The sequence below is a fragment of the Urocitellus parryii genome, chromosome 12 (assembly GCF_045843805.1).
Source record: "Urocitellus parryii isolate mUroPar1 chromosome 12, mUroPar1.hap1, whole genome shotgun sequence".
Lineage (NCBI taxonomy): Eukaryota > Metazoa > Chordata > Mammalia > Rodentia > Sciuridae > Urocitellus > Urocitellus parryii.
Window position 1 is genome coordinate 16,715,286 of NC_135542.1, and position 18,782 is coordinate 16,734,067.

The 18,782-nt window shown below is 44.3% G+C and overlaps 1 gene segment (V, D, J or C); it reads right to left on the minus strand.

Moving 5' to 3' along the window:
• Nucleotides 1-17,834: 17,834 nt before the first annotated feature.
• On the minus strand, nt 17,835-18,167 carry LOC113178433 (Ig kappa chain V-IV region S107B-like). The segment is given in 1 exon segment: nt 17,835-18,167. A coding segment is annotated over 1 exon segment (333 nt).
• Nucleotides 18,168-18,782: the final 615 nt, after the last annotated feature.

Consider the following 18,782-nt stretch of genomic DNA (forward strand, 5'->3'; position numbering starts at 1 on the left):
CTCAGAGTCCTACAGAGCACACTCATACTCATCATGGTGTCCATCTTCTCCAGACCAGCAGGTCTCAGGCCAGCCAGGGTCTTCCTCTTAACTGCCCTTTATGAGAATAATAATTTTACAAACAAATGAAAGTACTATAGAGGATTACAGAATATAGGGCTGGTCCAGCATCTTGATAAAAACAGCAAATATTCTGAATCTTTACATATCTCTGCTTTTCCAGTATTACCACAAGGCCTTTTAATTCTTAGTAATGTCTCATGACCTCAAAAGGGCTGCAGTGTCTCTACACATCATGTCCTCTATCAAGTCCTCATGCAACTTTTCCAGGAATAAAACAGGACACAGTTCTTCACTTTTTCTCTTCTTAGAGTTATCAAACCTTTCTTTTTTTCTTTCTTCTTTCTTCCTTCTGTCCTTCTTTCCTTCCTTTCTTTTTCTTCTTTCTCTCATTTTTCCATTTTTTCCATTCCTTTCTTCCTTCCTTTCTTCCTACCTTTCTTTTTATCTTTCTTTCTATAATTCTTAAATTTTTTTCATTCCTTTCTTCCTCCCTTTGGAGCTGATGACTGAACCCAAGGCCTGGTGCATGCTGCACAGTTCTCTACCTCTGAGTCAGAGCCCCTGCCCCTCCCTCCCTCCCTCAGTTACACATCATTTCTGGGATCATCAGTTGTCTCCTGATACTTCCTCCTGCCCTGGTCTGGGAGGGCTCACCTGTTCCTACCACAAACAGCAGGACAGAGCTGGTGAGCAGTAAATTAAAGGGAAAAGGGGAAAGTTTAAAAGCTTCACCCTGTCTTAAATATCCCTGTGCTTGCGCTAAGTTCCTTAGGGAAGAGAGACGACAATGAAATCTTTACTGTGGGGCTAGGAAAAGTTCATTCAGGTCAAGTTACTCCTTAGCAAGGTGACAACCTGCTGGTGGACAATTGTGGGAATGAGTGCAGAGCATCTGATGAAGGAAAGACTTTGCTGGTGACATAGATGGGAGAGGCTGGGGCAGAAGCTCACGCAAGGCTGGGCTCAGACTGGAGCTGCGTGAGAGCTGCAGGCTCTGGCTCTGGGCTCTGAAGAGGAGGGTCTCCTGGGCAGTGTGGTGAGGACCTGGGGAAGCAGAGGCCCTGCCCTCAGGCTGCCTGGCTGGAGATCCAGGGGAGGAAGGTGCTCCACACCCAGGGGCTGAGCCAAGCAGAGAGGCCATGGCCAGGGAATATTCAGAGACCAGATGTCAGTTCTCGCCTGACTCTGCACTAAGTGCTGAGCTCACTTTCCTGGGGCAGATACCCTGCTAGACCAGAGGGGGGGGGTCAGCAAAGACCCCCAGAGCCTCATCTCTGCCAGTTTAATTTGCTTAGAACTAAAAGGCATACTACCTGCCAAATATGTAATATTTAAAATATAAATCCTATGATTATGTCTGTGTTTACTCTGTAACTCTAGTATGAATATGTGTATGAACATAGGTATTTGTTGACTTTTTGTTAAAGGTATGATTTTATATTTATTTATTTATTTTACTTTCTCAGCTGCATCGATGCAGTCAGGGTTTCTCACATGTTAGGCCAAGATGAACTACATCCAAGTCAGCTTCTTTTTAATCACATACTGTGTTCTATAGTTTCCTGGAGTGCCCTTGAACCTGCAGTGACAGGAGTGAACTCAGAGTAGGAGGGGACAGTGAGGAGTGACAGGTATGAACTCAGAGTAGGAGGGTACAGGACAGAGAAGACCCAGGCAGGAGGGCAGAGGAGAGACACTGGAGGAGCCCAGGATCCATCGAGAAGGGATGAGTAGGGGAGGGAGGGTGTGACTTCAGAGTTGTCCCCAGCCTGATCCCCTGAGAGTCCTCAGACTGTCAGCAGCCCTGTGCACAAGCAGCATCTGAATAGAGGTTTGTCCCCTAATGGGGACAGGAAGAAGTTCATGTTCCTTGAAGGCAGTGTGGTTGCTGGGGGCCAGTGTGACCTGTGTTCCTGCACCACAGCCCTCCCAGGCACGCAGGGTATGCAAAGGGCAGCAGAATCTCAGCAGCCAGTCCTGGTCCTGCTCATGCCAGCCTAGATGCTGCTAATAGTCTTGCTGGGTCTGCAAGGGACAGGGACCTTCTTCCTAGATACAGAAAGAAAGATTAGAAACATGTGAGATCCTGTGAATCTTCACTTCCCAAAAGCCACAGGTCATTCTGTGCAGGCTCCTCTGCACATTTCTGATGGCTGGTGACAGGGACATCACTGGGCAATGCAGGAGGAAGTGCCCTGTGCATTATAGGGCCGTAGATAGTGTCAGAGTGCAGGGAGTGTAAGGAGACTTGACTAGCGTCCTGGCAGTAAGAAGGCAGCAGGGAGCCTTAGTGACTCTTCTGTGGAGGACAAGGTGGCCACTCCCTTGAGAGCCTGTGGGGCCTGAGTCCTCAGCAAAGAAGGAGGAAGGGCCACTGTGGACATCCTGGCAATGCCCTGTAAAAAAAGAAGTCACAGGAGCTGGGCAAGGCTATTTGAAAATGTAAAGTTTTAACTACATTTCTAAGGCCCTAAGTAAGTCTCCTGAAGACCACCCACCAATATCTTGGTCCAAATATAAACACAACTCTAATGCAACTCAAAATTTTTTCTATACCTTTGATCATACTTCAGAGCAGGTCAGCTGAAATGCATCCTGCATATAATTCTTTACCAAGTCTCCCGAGTAGGCAAATCAAGTGTTCCTCCTCAAAAAAACCCACAGACAGATTTTTCTAATCATGCCTGAAAACTGAGTGAGCTGGGCTCTTTTTAGATCTTTTTTTTTCTTTTTGCTTTATTATCATCCTCAGAATTGCAAAATGAATTTATTTCTCTGAAGATAAAGAGTTCCCCATGCTTAATGTTCCACAACAAAAAAATATTTCCTCTCTCCTCTGACTCTCAGTATACCAATCCACAATATCCTAGTCTACAATATTCTAGGTCACAACATTTCAATCTACAATATGCTAAAAAATAACAAAAAAAGTGTCCTTTTCCCATGACAGAGGGCCGAGGGCCAAACCCCAGTAGCTGCTTTTTGATTACATACAACGAGGATCCCTGTGCCAGGTGCCAGTTTTCACCCACAGCCTGCACAGTTGACAGAAATGTGTCTCTCTTGGTGTAATGGGCTGGCTGTAAAATAAAAGTTAAGAAAGAGAAAATGGTGATCAAAACCACAGTCCACAGAAAGGAATTCTAAAACGCAGGGGAAAGATGGGCCAGCACATCTTAGGGATCGAGCTTCCTCTGAAAAAAGGAAAGCAAGATGGAGACTGTGCTTGCTCTATTTATATCATGGAGCATCAGAGGTTTTACATGAAATTGTTTTTGTAGGTAGGAGGTAGCAGGTGGGCTGCCCAGTTTCCAATGGGTTGTGCCCAACACCAGAGCTACCGGAGGAATCTTCCTAGCAGAGTGAAGACAGAAGTCATGAGCATTGGGCCATCCTTTGAGTGAGAGGAGCCACAACATCGTTCTCAATGCCAAACCTAAATTTCCCTGTCTTCCATGAGAGGAGTCCCTTAAGTAATTCATGGGTGGATTTTCGCGATAGTCTATGAACACCACCATATATGGGAAAAAGAATTTGGTGCATGTGATTGAGTTAAGAATTATAAGATGTGGAGTGTGTCCAGAATTACCTGGAAGAAACCAACATAGCCCTCAAGGAGAGAGGGCCTTGAGTGATGGGGATGGGGCCAGGAACAGGTAGGATGGGTGCAACTGGGAAATGGAAAGGTTTGAGGTAGATTTGCTCCCAGGAGCTTCCTGGAGGAACTCAGCTATCCTGAGCCCTTGATTTTGGCTCAGAACCAATTCTGAATTCAGAACTGTGAGATTATCAGTTTGTGCTGCTTAAAGTAAGGGGGGTCCTGGAGATCTGTTAGAGCTGCAGCAGGATGGTCAGAGAGAGATGAGATTTTCTGTAGTCTCCCTGAGAGGGAGTCACTCCTCTGATTCCCCAAATATGTCCACCATATCATGATTTGGTGTCATTTTGACAGAAGCCATTGGCCATTTTAATATAGGGAAAAGTTAAAAAGAGATCTTAGGTAGAAAGTCTCTTGTGTGGATCATGCAACTTCTTGCCAATTACCTGATGTGAGACCCTGGGCATAGCTGACAGACATGGGGTGATGGGGAAGGCAGTTAGAAGTCTTGTTTTTTTTTTTCATCTAAGAGTGGATGATTATGTTTGAATGATGGAATATGAAAGGGAAGAAGTGAGTCAGAAGTATGGGAAGAGAAGGACAAGAGAGGACCTAGGATATGGAGATGCACCCTGCCCCCAAATCTAAGAATGAGAATGGGAGAATGAGAAAGAGACATTAGGATCCTGGTCAGCATAGTGTGGGGGGGCAGCAGGAATGGTCAATTTTACAGTATCCTTCTAGATTTGACACTCTTCTCTGAAATTCTTCTGGCCTCATAGAAGATGTACTTTAGGTAAAAATGGTTTACCTGCCTTCAAATCACATCTCTGCATCACTGACTCATAGTTCTGGGCAAACAACCTGTGTTTTAATGGTTTGGTGAAATGCAGCACAAAAGGTATTAAGGGTATTGTGAGTTTAACCAGATGATCCTCAGAAACACATTCCCACCCCTCTTTCCCTGCACTTTGAAGAACACAGAAAGAAATCACTGTGTAGGATGTTCCCATGCATTCATCATTTTCTTCCAAGAGTCATCAGTATTTATTCTACAGCAGCCACAAGCTCCTCTATGCCTCCTGGGGTTCCATGTGCTTTTTTTCCCCAAAATTACAAATTCCTAACAACTAATTTATGGGCAACAATAGAAAAGGAAGCAGGAGGCAGCAAGCACACAGAACTGGCTCTGGGGTTCCTGAGACCTGTCTGCCCTGTTTTCAGGGATTGTTGTAACAAATGGGCACACAGTGTGGTTGGAAGCCACAGCAATGCCCAGCAGCACAGCTCCACAGTACACAGGAAGAACTAATTTCCACCATCAGGGTGTTGGCAGGTTGGGCCACCTGAAGAGCCGGGGTGAGTCTGCCCACATGTCTTCAGCTTCTAAAAGCTGAAGTTCTCCCTGGCCGCGGCCACATCACTCCAGTCTCTGTCTCTGTGTCCACACGATCCCTCTTCGGTTTGTGTTAAATCTGCCTCTGTCTCTCTCAGGAGAATGGCTGTGACTGCACTCAGCCCCGCTGGCTAATTCAGGATTATCTCTCCTGTAAATACCATGCATTCACACCGGAAAAGTCGCTCTTCCCATGTAAGGTGCATTGAAATCCTCATGGAATGATCCTGATACTATGGTGGCCACACCCAGTCTGTGAACCCTGAGAGCACAGCTCCCTCTGTCTGCACACCCCACAGACTCTCCCTCTATCTTCTCCAACTCTTTCTCTATACCATTCTGACCTGTATGATGATAATTCCCTCCACCTCCCTAGCGTATCCTGTGACACTGTGTCCACACGCAGAGGGCTCAAAAGGCAAGACTTCTTAGGTCTTACCTGAAGACCTGTTCTGGCACCCTTGTCCCCAGGAGGTGGGACAGAGCCAGACAACCCCCTTATCAAACTGCAGGGCATCTGTGTACAAAGGATATCTTTCATGACCCACTCAGACAAACAGGGTTTAAATGGGCTGGCTGAACATTGAGCTAAGGAGAAAGTGAAAAATCACACAACACACAGACATGATTTTCAAGTTAAGGGCAGGATGGCTCTGATACCATTGGAAGACAACAGAGTGAGAGAACATGTACACATGGAATCCCTTTATTTATAGGGAAATTAATAAAGAATTTCATCAGCTATAGAAGTAGGATCCAAAAGACCATTTTTTTTTTTTACTTTTTTGAATGTCCTGGATATGGTAATGTAACTTAAAAAAAACAGGCTATTATTATTATTGCTCTGCCAAATACTCATTAGATGATTTTTAACATTTTTCCAACCCCATTGTATTTAGCTGTAGTAACAGACATGGTTATCATCACTTAAGAGTAGAAAGCTCATGAACAATATTTATTACAGTCACTTCTAGAGCATTCAATTTAGTTTCAATCTTTTCATAAATATTTATCTGATTATAGATTGCTCCAAACTATTTTGATATAGCCACTGAGGCTGTAACCATAGAAGCAATGAATTAAATTAAAGAGCCACTCCAAGGATTATGAGACCAAGAGCTCTCGTGGGTCTGGCTAACTAAGCATGCATATGTTGTAAAATCTGAACACAAACATCAGTATACCACTGTTCTGAGACATTGGTTGATAATAAAAGAGGGCTGGTGAAGGATCAATATTCCTTTCCCTCTATTATATCTACTGATGCAATTAGTTATGTTGTATTTTTTACAGGCTACCAGATATTTATCACCCTTTCTCTATATCTCACATTTCAAATAATTAGAGCATAAGAAGATTGAACTCAGGCCTGCAGGCCATAGCAGGAACCCTCCTGATGATTTCTGCCTATGAAATACGACATGGGGCTATAACTATAATACCTGTATGATATTCATCTGAAGCTGAAATTAAGTACCAAACATCCTTTTTGATGCCACCTTCACTGAAGTTTAGGATATTACTAATGAAACCTCCAGGGGTCATGGCATCCTTACATAATTGTATTTTTGTCAATTCTAGGAGACCAGTCTAATATATATCCACTATTTCTAGACACTTTATTTGTACTGGCAAGGTATTTGCACAATCCATCCATTAGGAAAGGTGTCAAATTCTATTGAAGAATGATTAGGACAGTAAGGTATTGGTGGATGTTCTGCAGAAATGACTGGCTTGTTATGAGACAGTCTCATTTTAATAACTGTCCTAACATATATGGCATTGAGTCCCAGGGGCCACTACAATCGGCTGGTCTAGGCTCCCCATATTCTGTATTTTTTCAAAAGATACCCTTAGAAAGCCAGCATGCTTATCATGGGACCAACATATAGGTAGCTGGCCACTATAACTAGTATAATTAAACCCAGTCACATGGATGGATTTTCCAGTCCACATTGTAAGTTACATTAAAGGTGGACTTGGGGAAATGGGGCCACAGAAGTCTCTTCATAAGTTTTTTCTTACCTGGCAGGTGGAGAAGCCTGCATGGCTGTCAATTCTGTGGTTGAATTTACCTGCCTGTGTCAGGTTTTTCAGCTGTTTCCATGATGACAGTTTTGAATTCCATCCTTTGAAATCTGATTTACTGAACCATGTGCAGCAGTAGTAAGATTTTTAGTACCACAATTAAAGAAAAATGTTTAAAATATTTTGTGAGATTTAGTTTGGGCATGTAGGGTCCTGCTTTTCCCCATTTTTATTCATTAAAATTGAATAAAAAGCTGGCAAAAGTCATAGTACCATTAATCTTGAGGTATAGACAATAGTTTAATATAATACAAGTATTTTAATAATAAGAGCTGTATGATCTTTAGTTTGGCAGAAAACTTGGCAAGAGTCAATTAGGAGCTATGTCAGGACAAACATTATTGAGTTGGAAAAAGACCACGGTAAATAGAGCCTTAAATTTTATCAAATGCATAATTTAATTTTGACTTTAACAGAATTATGAAATGAAGAATATAATAGGTTGTATATAAAAATTTATATTTTGAAACTAGCTCTACATGAACTTAAATGATTATCTTAATTTGGAATGAGGTCAGAGAAAGAGTTTTAACTTAGGAGAGGTGGCCTTTACCAGGGGTATGAGAGATATATACAGACACCTTTTTAGAATAGGATGTTCTGGTTTTGCCATGAATAAAAAATGAAATAGAAAAATGAATAGTCTTTACTTACAAATCTATGAGAAAGTTTTATTATTATTAAACCTAGTGTTCATTTAAGTATGGGGATTAAGTACCTTAAATATTGATGGCAAAGATAAGTCAACATATTGTTTAGGACAGTGGTGTAATTTAGAATTTTATGTGTCAATGACTTAGCAATGATATCTTAGGGGACTTACATCAAAATAATCTTTATATATAAATATATATTTGTATGAATACATTTACTACCTTTACTAAATGTAGTATGATTAGCTCAAATAATTATGTACAATTTTACTAAGCTTAAAAATATCAATGTGTGTTGTAGGGCACTACCTTATTTTTTATTAAGTTTGAAAATGAGCTTATTTTGTTAATCTTTTTACTGAGGTAAGCTATGGGCTCTTGAGCTGGTTTGTTTATGGCTGTCTATTAGTATGTTGAGGGTGACTATTTTTAGGATAATTTTTCTCAGTGACAAACAAATTAAATTTGGTTCAGAGGACAGGGGCTCAAAGTAATGCCCTGATTTAATGTCATTGAGGCTTCCAAAGCCCACTAATAACTTAGAGAGTGGCAAAATTTCCACCCAGGATGCTTATTCCTTCTGGGGCTAAGACTAGCACTTCAGTCTTTTCCTATCTCTGTGCTCTTTGTTTCTTTTTTACTTGATCTCTATTCAAGGTGTGGGGTAACATCTAAGGACTGACCAGGGCCATATGTCAACTTTTGTCATTTCCTCTGAGTGTCTGGGGCCAACTGAATGATAAAACTATCCTTTGAAAATGTGCAGCCATTCATAGGTTTAGGATTTAGGGTGTCATGCACAGTCTCCCTGAATCCCTCCATTACAAGAGCAGGACCTTCCTGAAGGCCCATCACAATTATTTTCCAGGCATCCTGCTTATCACCCAGATCCCAGCTTGTCCCAGGGAATTGCTCACACTCCAGACAAACAAAAATGCTCACCCCTAGTCTATGTTGTTGGGATATGGGAAGATGTAGCTCTTCCCCACATTGCTTTTAGGGTGGCCTCCTTCCGGTTGGAGGCTAAAGTTTGGCTAAGTAATAGTACACTATCCTTTCAGGTGAGGTCAAACACCTGGCATGGGTCCTGAAACACTACAATATATGTATTTGGATCTTTTGAAAATCTTCCTGAATTTGTTCTTATCTGTATTAAGTTGGGAAGGTCCCCTTAAATTTTCTTTCTTAGTAGGTGATTTCTTAAGACCTTCTCTCATGATAGTGATTGAGGTTAGACCCAACCACGCATGAAAATGAGGCACCTTTGTCGATCATTTGTAATTTCCCAGTATGTGGACTAGTTTATCCTTTTTAATGTCGTATCTAGAATGCAAAATGAAAACTTAAGAGAACTTCCAATTACTTTCTGAGAGAAGATCTCAGGGAAGAAGTCTAGGGGGATCCGAGCAGAAGGAGCAGAAATGGTGTTGCCTTGTTCACTGTCTGCCCCTTTCTTCTGGATAAAAGGGATGGAATGGGAGGAACATTTGAATCATTTAGAGTACCTATGCTGCAACAGTTCTAATTAAAACTGTTATTTGTGTACTGTTGTGTGCAAATTGTGATGCTGTTTTTTTCTATAATTTTATACATATTTTTTGTTGGGTGTGGGAAAATTGAACAATTGTTCTACAGAGCTATTTGGGAGCTGAAATTATCAAACTTATTACCTGCAAAGGGCCCAGGTTGCCTTAGATCTGTAAATGACAAAGGGGTTGAGGAAATTGTGACTTATTTGAGAAAGGTATCTCACCTTGTGGTTTATACTCCTGGTGATGCATCTCCATGTGCAAAGCATTTCAGCCATTTCTTCCTATGGGTGGATAAGCAGCCTGGACTCTGCCAGTCTGCTGCCCCCTTACCTCAGGATGTGAGTTCTCACCATGTCTGCACTTATACATGCAGAATATAAGAAAACTTAAGTGAATAAAAAGAGAACTGGGTCAGCCTGAGGCCTGCCAAGGAATTTTATGCATACACCTTCCAACAGCCATTTTGAACAGACTCCATGGACACAGAGCAAATCATACCCAGAGAAGGCTCCCGTGTATAACAGTGGGACAGCTGGCTACACTCCCTTCCTCTGGGCCATATACTAATCCCCAAATGGTACAGACATAGTAAATGACACCCAAAGAAAATATAACCTACATAATTGCTGTGAGCAGGAAGGTCTGTTTCATCCAGGAAACATGATAGAATATGTCCCTGGAGGATGACCTGGTCATGAAGATGAGTGCCTAGGAGAACCAGGAGGGAGGCGCTCCTCATCAAGGTGGAGAAAGTGAGGCATCTCTCTAGGTGAGAGGCTCTGAAGATGAGGCTCACATTCACATCTGTTCATGTGCAGAGTCCCCTCCTGGCTCCAGAGACGGGAACAGGTGGCCCAGTTTCCTCAGTCCTCAGTAGCTGTGGAAACATCCTCTCAATGAGGAAAGGGACAGTGGAAAACTGTGCATTTGCTGAGATTTGTGACTACATTACAAAAACAAAATCAGGCACAGGAGATATACCTCAGTCCCAGTGACAAATGACAGCCTGGGACCCTTTTTCTCCTACACTAATCTTTGAGGTCCTGTTTAGGGTAGACCATGCCCAGGTGTCTGCACAGGAGCCTCACTGAGGTCCCTGTGATGGAAGCCTGTGGTTGGAATCAGAATTGTCGATAGCTATTGGAGATTCTTTACATGAGAAGAATGTGGGCTGTTTAGCTGCGTCTGCCTCAGGCTTAAAAATAAAGCTCAGCACTGATCTTCCTCACTCTGGCTAAAACCACATTGCCAGATAGTCCCCAGACCAGGAGCAGGTCCCCTGGCTCTGATGCTCTGCAGTCTATGGGATCCTGTCAAAATATGATGATTTGCAGGATAAGAAATGTGCTGGCTTTTTTCATTCAGTTTGTAGGATAACTGAGAAAAACATGTATGGATTACCTTTTAGACATTGACTCAAGCTGACAGTTTCTTAAAATCTTAGGAACAACTTATATAATGCTTTATATTTATGTGCAAAATATTTGAATATAATGCCTCATTTCTTTGTCTCAATTTTTGTTTTGTGATCATGGTCACATTATACAATGGGGGGATTCTTGGTTGTTTGTATTTCTTGGGGGGCTGCCATGCTGACTCAGTCTGCATCCCTCCTGACTCCACCCACAGGAGGGAGCATCTCCAAGCCCTGCATGGCCTCTCTTACCCCAGCCACAGTCCTAGAAGCACCTCTGTGAGCTGGTTCCAGGAAAAGCCACACTGTCCCCTCAGCCAGCTCCTGGGCTGTCAACAGGGGTCCTGGAGTGCCAGCCTGGTTCTGTGGGAGCAGGTCTGGTGAGGTTTATGACTCACAGTCTGGCTTAGGGCTGCTGGTGCTGCACTCTACTGTGGGCAGGACACTCACAGGACCTCCAAAAGGAAGGGACAAACACAAACCTCCCATTGGGGGCCAGCACCCTGCTCAGAGAAGGGCCAAGCTGGGCTGAGGTAGAAATAGCTGGGAGCCAAAGAGGGGAGCAGGAGGACCCTTAGGGAGTGGCTGCCAGCTCAGGAATTTGTCTCAGACAGTGTGTCAAGTAAATCTGAGCTACAAATATGAGAGAAGGGACATTTCAGCCTTCCCCCATTTTCTCTTCTAAGGAACTGGTGTCCTCCTCCCTATGCTGTCATACTGCAGTCCTGGGCTCTTTACCACTGTCCCAGATACATTGCCACTTCTCCTTAAAAAGTTTAGTTTTCCTTGAATATCTGGTGGTTCTTCTTTGCTGTTAAATTTTAGAACACCCTCTCACCTCCCCTGTTTCTTTATTCACTAAAAATATAAGGGCAAAATTCTATTGATTGTCAAATTGAAAATAAATTGAAACAAGGAAAACCACAGAATTCCAGAAACAAGTGCATATATATGGAGCTATGCATTCTTCAGGGAGATGAAACAATTTAAATCTAAGGGGAATGCCTCCACTGAAGGAAGCAAATGTGTGTCTCCAAAGAGGAAGACTGAGGAGAGCTGTGTCTGTGTGGCCTGTGACCTCGGCTTCCTCCCCTGGACTTCTCACCAGCCAAATCCACTTCTCTTCAGCAGTGATGGCTTGTTGTCCTTGTGTGAATCCAGATACAGTACAACCAGTGTCATCAAGGACAGTTCCACCCATCACCCCCTTGGAAGAAGCTCTGTACCTGCTCCATCTGTCCATTTGACTTCAGCAGAAACCAAGTAGTAGAAATGTCCATTTATTTACCCAAATATGTGACTCAGCTGCAGCTCTTCTCCTGTGGACTCCCTATTGTTTAATGAGCTCATTCTTCTGATCCTTTCTCCATTTCAGCCATTAGTGTCATCATGGAATTATTTGTCATTTGAGTGAAAACAATTTATTTCTTCACTCTTCTTTATTTGAGAGCAAGTTCAAACAAAACTGAATCTTAAAAACACAGGCTCAGCTCGAGGAAGACTATTAGTAATACTAGAGAAGCTGTGACCAGGTAGGTTTCCTGACCTCATCTCCCTCACACAGAGTGCTTCATAGTCACATTTGTTTATCCTCCCCAGAAATGTCACATTGTCACTTGTAACCCCTGATATGATGCAGCAAGGAGAAGAATTCCTTTTGAAACATTCCTATAAACATATATAATGTAAATCTAATCAATACCAAAAATAAAACAGAAAAACCTGATCAGAGGGACATTCTGGAAAATAGTTTATCTGCACCCTTTGGAAGTGTCAAGGTCAGGAAAGAAAAGATCAAACAAACTAACAAAAAAACCCATCACAGAATGTAGGAAAATAAAGACACATGACAACTAATCCCTGGCCCCCTCCCCCCAAAAAAGAAAGGAATTTGAAATTAGGTCCAGGAATATAAAATGGCATTAATGGGGGGAAAAATCACTGGGATGAAATCCCAGACTGTACTCCTCAGCGGGGCTGTGTCCATGCTGATTGTCCCTTTGCATAATCACATCGGGTTTTGTGAAAGGGGAGCTTGGAGGAGCTTGAGGAGGAGAACAGGGGGTTTTGTTTAGATGGTTTCATGTCTCATTGGCACCTAGTGACTGTGTGCAGTCAAGGAGGAGTGTGTGGGGTCAGAGCACGGGTGAAATGTGCAGTGGTCACCTCAGGGAATCCCCTGGTCCCTATCGTGCCCAGCCCTGTGTCTGCAGCCTCAGGTGTCCTTCCTGTGGCTGCTTATAAAGCAGCAGACTGTGAGGGCTGAGCCCTGCTGTGGGCAGACCAGTATCCCTTCACCTCCCTCTTGCTGACCGCTGGTTCCCATCATCTGGGTTTATATTTTAAATTTTCCATGTCTAACATTATTTCAGAATAAATTTAACTATGCTGTTGAGGGAGCAGGTGCCTTTCTGAGTAACCCCCATCTCTCCTGCTGTTCCCTCCTCTCTCCACCTGCAATTTCTCTCTGAACCCTGGTGTTGGCATGTATCCTTGTCCCATTGTCTCCCATGTCTTGTCTGATTTGTCATTTCTATTACTTACATAGAATGTTCGTAGACTACTGTGCACACCTGTGAGTGCAAGTGTCTCCAGATTGGAGTTCAGCGTGTGCTTAGGGTTTGGTTTCTCTGTGACAGGAGAGCACTGAGCCCAAACCCTGGTTTCCCATCCAGATGCTGCTAAAAGAACCCAGATCCTGCCCGTACTGTCCTAGTGCTCTGTACCCAGCTGCACCCAGCCCAATTCCAGGCTCACAGGTACTTGTGAGGTGCGCCAAGTTGCCCAGCCTGTCCCCTTCAGGGAGGCAATGACAGGCTTTAAACTCACTTGGTAAGGTGCAGCCAACTCTGCTGCCATGAGCAACTTGGTGCATCCTCTGAGCACAATAGACCAAGAAAATAAGCAGAAAACTGAAAATGAATCATTAAAATCATTAGGAATGACTCTGTTCTTTGTAAATTATCTCAGGAATAAACCAGGTTGAGAAGGTTAATTCCTATAAAGCCCTAGAGTTAGGGTGAGAGTACGGGAGTCTGTAGCCTATGTTCTGACCCAACCTCCCACACCCAGCCCAGGGGATATGCAGTGTTCCCATCAGGAGGATGGCAGCACAGTTGGGCAGCTGGTGATCATATGGGTAGACGTGGGTTGGGTGGACAGGGAGTGAGACCCCTCCAGATGATTCATGTGTATATCACAGCAACCTGTCAGAGCAAACAGGATAAGATTTCTAACACCACACATTACAGCTAAAATGCTGAATGGGAGAACTAAGAGAAAACCCTAACTGAACCAGTGAAATCTGACTCTCAGTAGACAGTCACAAAGCCATTGGCCAACTGTCACTGTGGCCAAGGAACACTGAAGACAGTGGAGTGAGGGATGCTGAAAGGAAAGTTAGAGCAGAATTCCACACCCCTAAACAGGCCTTAAAAACAGAGGCAAATCAGCACAAATGAAGATGCCATTGGGCAGACAGACAGCCATACCTGAATCCCCAGAGAAAGCACTCTAGGACCCCAGGAAATGACCACATGTGTAGAGGCCACAGAGAGCAAGGAAGGACTAAGGTTGGTAAGGAAACAAGAGAGGCTATGGACAAAGGGCAACACTAAATTTTGCATGAAGTTCAAGTTCAAGAAGACCCAAGAAGTTGTGCTAGACCTCAGAATAGAGCCACCTTGGGAGGCAATTGATAGGGAGAAGGTGGTAGGAGGTAGAGGGAGAAATGGTATCTCCTGCAGCTCTTCCAGGGTCAGGACTGTACTTTACAATCCATTCAGATTCACACTGAAGTGTCTGCCCTTTGCTCTGTGTATGTTATGTCACTAAAAGTAATCAGTATGATTACTTTTGTTCACATTAGTATGAGCCTTGATGGTTCATATTAATGTGAACAAAAAAATAACATTTGCCACAGGATTATGGAAACTTAGCATTATCTAAAAAATAAAATAATATGTTCCTGGGAAAGTAATAAAAAATTGAAAATCTCCATGGAAAAACAGGAAGAAACTGTAAATCATGTTCGTTCTCCCACTCAGGGAACCAGTTTTTTTTTTTTTTTTTTTCCTGTTAGCTTCCTAAGAGAGGTCCTGCCATGTTAACTTGCTGACAGGACAGATGTTCACTCACAGCATTGGATCCTCCACCCCAGAGAATTCACCTGGGGATTTGGATGCTACTCCCTGGGGAGGGCCTTCCTGCAAGGCTGACATAAAGTCTCAGCTCTAACCTGCCATTGACTCACCAGGATCCTCAGCTCAGCTTCTCAAAATGAGGCTCCCTGCTCAGCTCCTGGGGCTACTGCTGCTCTGTATCCCTCCTGAGGATAGAGGGGATGGGGAAGGAGAACGGGGAGGGGTGTACCCTGGGAATCCACAAGGAGATGTGCTTGGTCTTGTCCTCCAGATGGGCCAGGTGAGGTTTAGTAAGGAGCTGTGCCCTGGTGAAGACAGAGAAAGAGGGAAATGAAGTTGGGAGAGTCTTAGAAAACAAATATGGCTCTCTGGAGAGGGATATGCAAAACAGATTAAGCTGGGGTCTAGAGAAGAGGGCACTGAGCTGACCTCTGTTACACTCCTCCTCCTCAGCTGCATGCTGAGATCAACCTTGCAGGACATCCTGGAGTCAGGATAACACAATGCTGTGTGGGCTGCCAGCCTGGCCAGAAAGCTGACAGGATGCCTCCCTCTACCCTAGGCTAGCTCCTCAGTGAGGAGGACCCTGGGGTGCCAGGGCTTGTCAGGGACGAGACTAGAAATTCATGGAGGGCTGAGGGTCAGGGAACAAGGAATATATCTCAGAGAGTGTGTGGTGGAGTGGCCCAGTATCCTGTGACTCTGTCCTTATTTTAAGGCATGAGTTAGGTAAGAGAGTGTGATTTTGAGTGTTATAATTTCATTATTTGGACTATACAGAGCCATATCTTTGCTATTTTCAAGAGTTGCCCACGGCACACTTGAAAGGCCCTGTACCTAACACACCAAGGCTCATCCAGCTATATCCAGAAATGTCCTCTTTCATTCTCCCAAATGATTTCCCCATCATATAGCCTTCAGTTAGCATTTTTTGCCTTTGAACTATACAATACAAATTATATGAATCAAGAAATATTTTGCAGAAAAAATAACTTCACTTCTAAAGCTGTCTCTGACCTGTTCTCACTTCCCTTCTTGATATAAATAACAAACAACCTCTGCCCTACATCTGCAGTGAGAGTAGCCTCTGATTGCTACTCAATCCTAGAGGAAGCAAAGTATTTTGGGTACTTTTAAACTCTGCAGACTTACATGAATTTCATGCACACATGAAAATTCAGGATGGCCCTCTGAACCCCGAGACCTGGCTTTGTGACAGCCCTAAAGTATTTGGACCTGCCATGTGCTGCCTCTAATTGGACACCAGTGCACATTTCTGCATATCAGAGCCACCTGGCCCTAAGCTGAAGGACTCTATTGAGGCAGCTCTCCCAGGGAGAGGTCTCTGCCTCGGACACTTTGATCAGCTGGGTTTGTCCATGTGTAGGCAAAGAAAATCCTGTGAGCTGTGTCTCTCAGTTCCATGGCTGGTTCAGAAAGGACCTTGAAATCCAGGGACAGCCCCTGTGTTCCCTGGGTCAGCAGTAGAGAGGTCCTTCCCTTTCACAGGAGCCTGTTGAGGCTGCCTGCTGGGGCCGATGCCTGCTACACATGAGCCCACAAGGGGAACCTTGGATGGATACTCCTTGTCCTTAGCAGGAGGACAGTGTTAAATAAGCCAGCTGTCAGCAATTTGGCAGTGAGGAGGGAACACAGGTCCTCCATCATTGCTGGGAATGACAGGGACAGAGAACCCCATGCAAGTGCACAGCCCTGTGAGGACAGGGACAGCTGTCCTCAGTGGGATCCAGGTGCTTCCCAGCTTGAAGAGAGAATTCTAGAAACTACCTAATTCCACCTCTCAGTTTTATACGCAGAAGGTCCAGGGCAGAGAGAGTGATTGGCTGGGCATCTACTGACCATACGAAGACACAAAATTTTCACTACCATTTAGTATTTTTCTGGATCCCTGCAAAACTGACAGCTCCTTGTGAAAGCCCTTTACTTTGTCACTGAAGAGACCAAGCAGGTGACTCCTGGCCATTCTCTTCTTTTAGTTAATTGGACTGTGTGAGCTGATTTTATTTAGAAAGGAAAGAGAACTGAGAGGTGCCTTTCCTGCAGAGCTGTCTCCACACCTAAACAGGACCTTCCACTAAACATTCTCTCTTTCTGTGATGCTCTTGTTCTATATTTCAATTTTTAGAAATATTCAAATACATTTTAAATTTTCAAAAAACCTTTGATGTGGAAAAGGGTGTCCAGCAGGCTTCCTGACATTCAGGGAAATGGGGGGGGGGTGCAGAGGTTGAGGTCTCTGCCTCGGACAGTTTGTCCCTGTGCACAGGTTGTTTGACACGAGGTGTTTTCCACACATTTATCACTGCATCAGCACCCCAAAGAAGGATTAGTTAGTAATCACAGAAAAAGGATGAGGACACCCATTCTGTCATAACTTGGGAGCTCTGTCACTTTCTCCTGCTTGGATGGCTGTCCTGGCCACTTCCACAGTGGAACACATTCTTCAGAAACATGCAAAATGCAACTTCAGCATTTCCCAAAAGAAGAGGCTACAATGGCCTTACCCCACAGTCTTCACCCTGGGAGCACAGCTGCTCTGTTCTGAGTGACTTGGTCCTGGGGCAGGGGGTGGTCTCTCCATAGTTGCTCCTCACTGACAGGAAACCACTCTGGAAGGAATGTTTCTCCAGGTTCCTACACAGTGGTTCAGAAGCCCAGGAAATTCCTCCCCAGGATCAATGTTCCACTCAGGAGCTCTGTGTCATCATTAGCAAACTTTATGCTTGTCAAAAAATCTGGGCCCTCTGGGGACCTCATCCCAGCTGCACATCTGCACTTTCCTGTTGTCCAGAAGCCAAACACCATTGAGAAAAATTCACCATGGCACCACTGCAGAAAAGGATATAGGTTCTGTTGCAGACACCACCCTAGACCTTTCCAGGCTCTGAGGGGGAAGCAGCTGGCCCAAGGAGCTAAAGGGGTTTTTGTTACAGTCTGTAGCACCGTGTGGATGGAGAGCTGTCCCACTGCTGACAGTAGTAGGTTGTGACATCTTCAGCCTCCACACTGCTAATGGTGAGCAAGTAGGAGGTCCCAGACCCACTGCCACTGAAGCGTGCTGGGACTCCAGAGGCCAGGATGGATGTGCTATAGATCAGTAGCTGTGGAGATGCCCCCAGCTTATGTTGGTACCAGTGCACGTAGCTGGTGATTATACTGGAGCTGGCTGTGCAGGTCATGGTGATCTTCTCCCCTTGGGAAGCAGCCAGGGACCCTGGAGACTGTGTGAGCACAATTTCTCCACTAGACACTATGCTCATGTGGGAGAGATGAAAAGAGAGAAATTAGAAGAAATAGAGATTCATGGACGTCTTCCATTCCAGACAAGGTGCAGAAGCAACTAAGACAAAAACCCTGATGTAGACTCCAACTAACTCATGTGGGAAGTGGACACTGGATCTTAAGCTTTTTCTTTCCTACCTGTGACACTGAGCAGCAGAAAGCTGAAAATTTGAACCTGAAGGTCCATGGTGTTGTCTGAACTGAACACTCCTTTTCCCCCACGGATCCCTTAAATTGGCTCCAGTTCTGTGGTTTCTAAGAGGAAACATGCAAATCAGCAGGCTGGGCAGGGCAGTGCTTGCCCATAGACCATGTGGTCCTCCCACTGCAGAAGCTGAGGTGGCCTAGAGAGCAGGACCTGAGTGTTGTCCTGAGCTCCTGTCCAGAGTCCTCCTGTGTTTCTTGGCTTCATCTGACCTAGTGAACAAGAAAGCCCTCCTGTTCCTGTGCTTCTCCTGTCTGCAACAGGGCAGTATCTTTTGTGAGAAAGACTTGCTCAAAAGGACCACATGGACTATCCATCAGAGTTTCCTAGGCCACACCCTGCCTTTGCTCTCCTTGCCAGTGGCTCCAAGGCCTTTCCCATCCCTCAT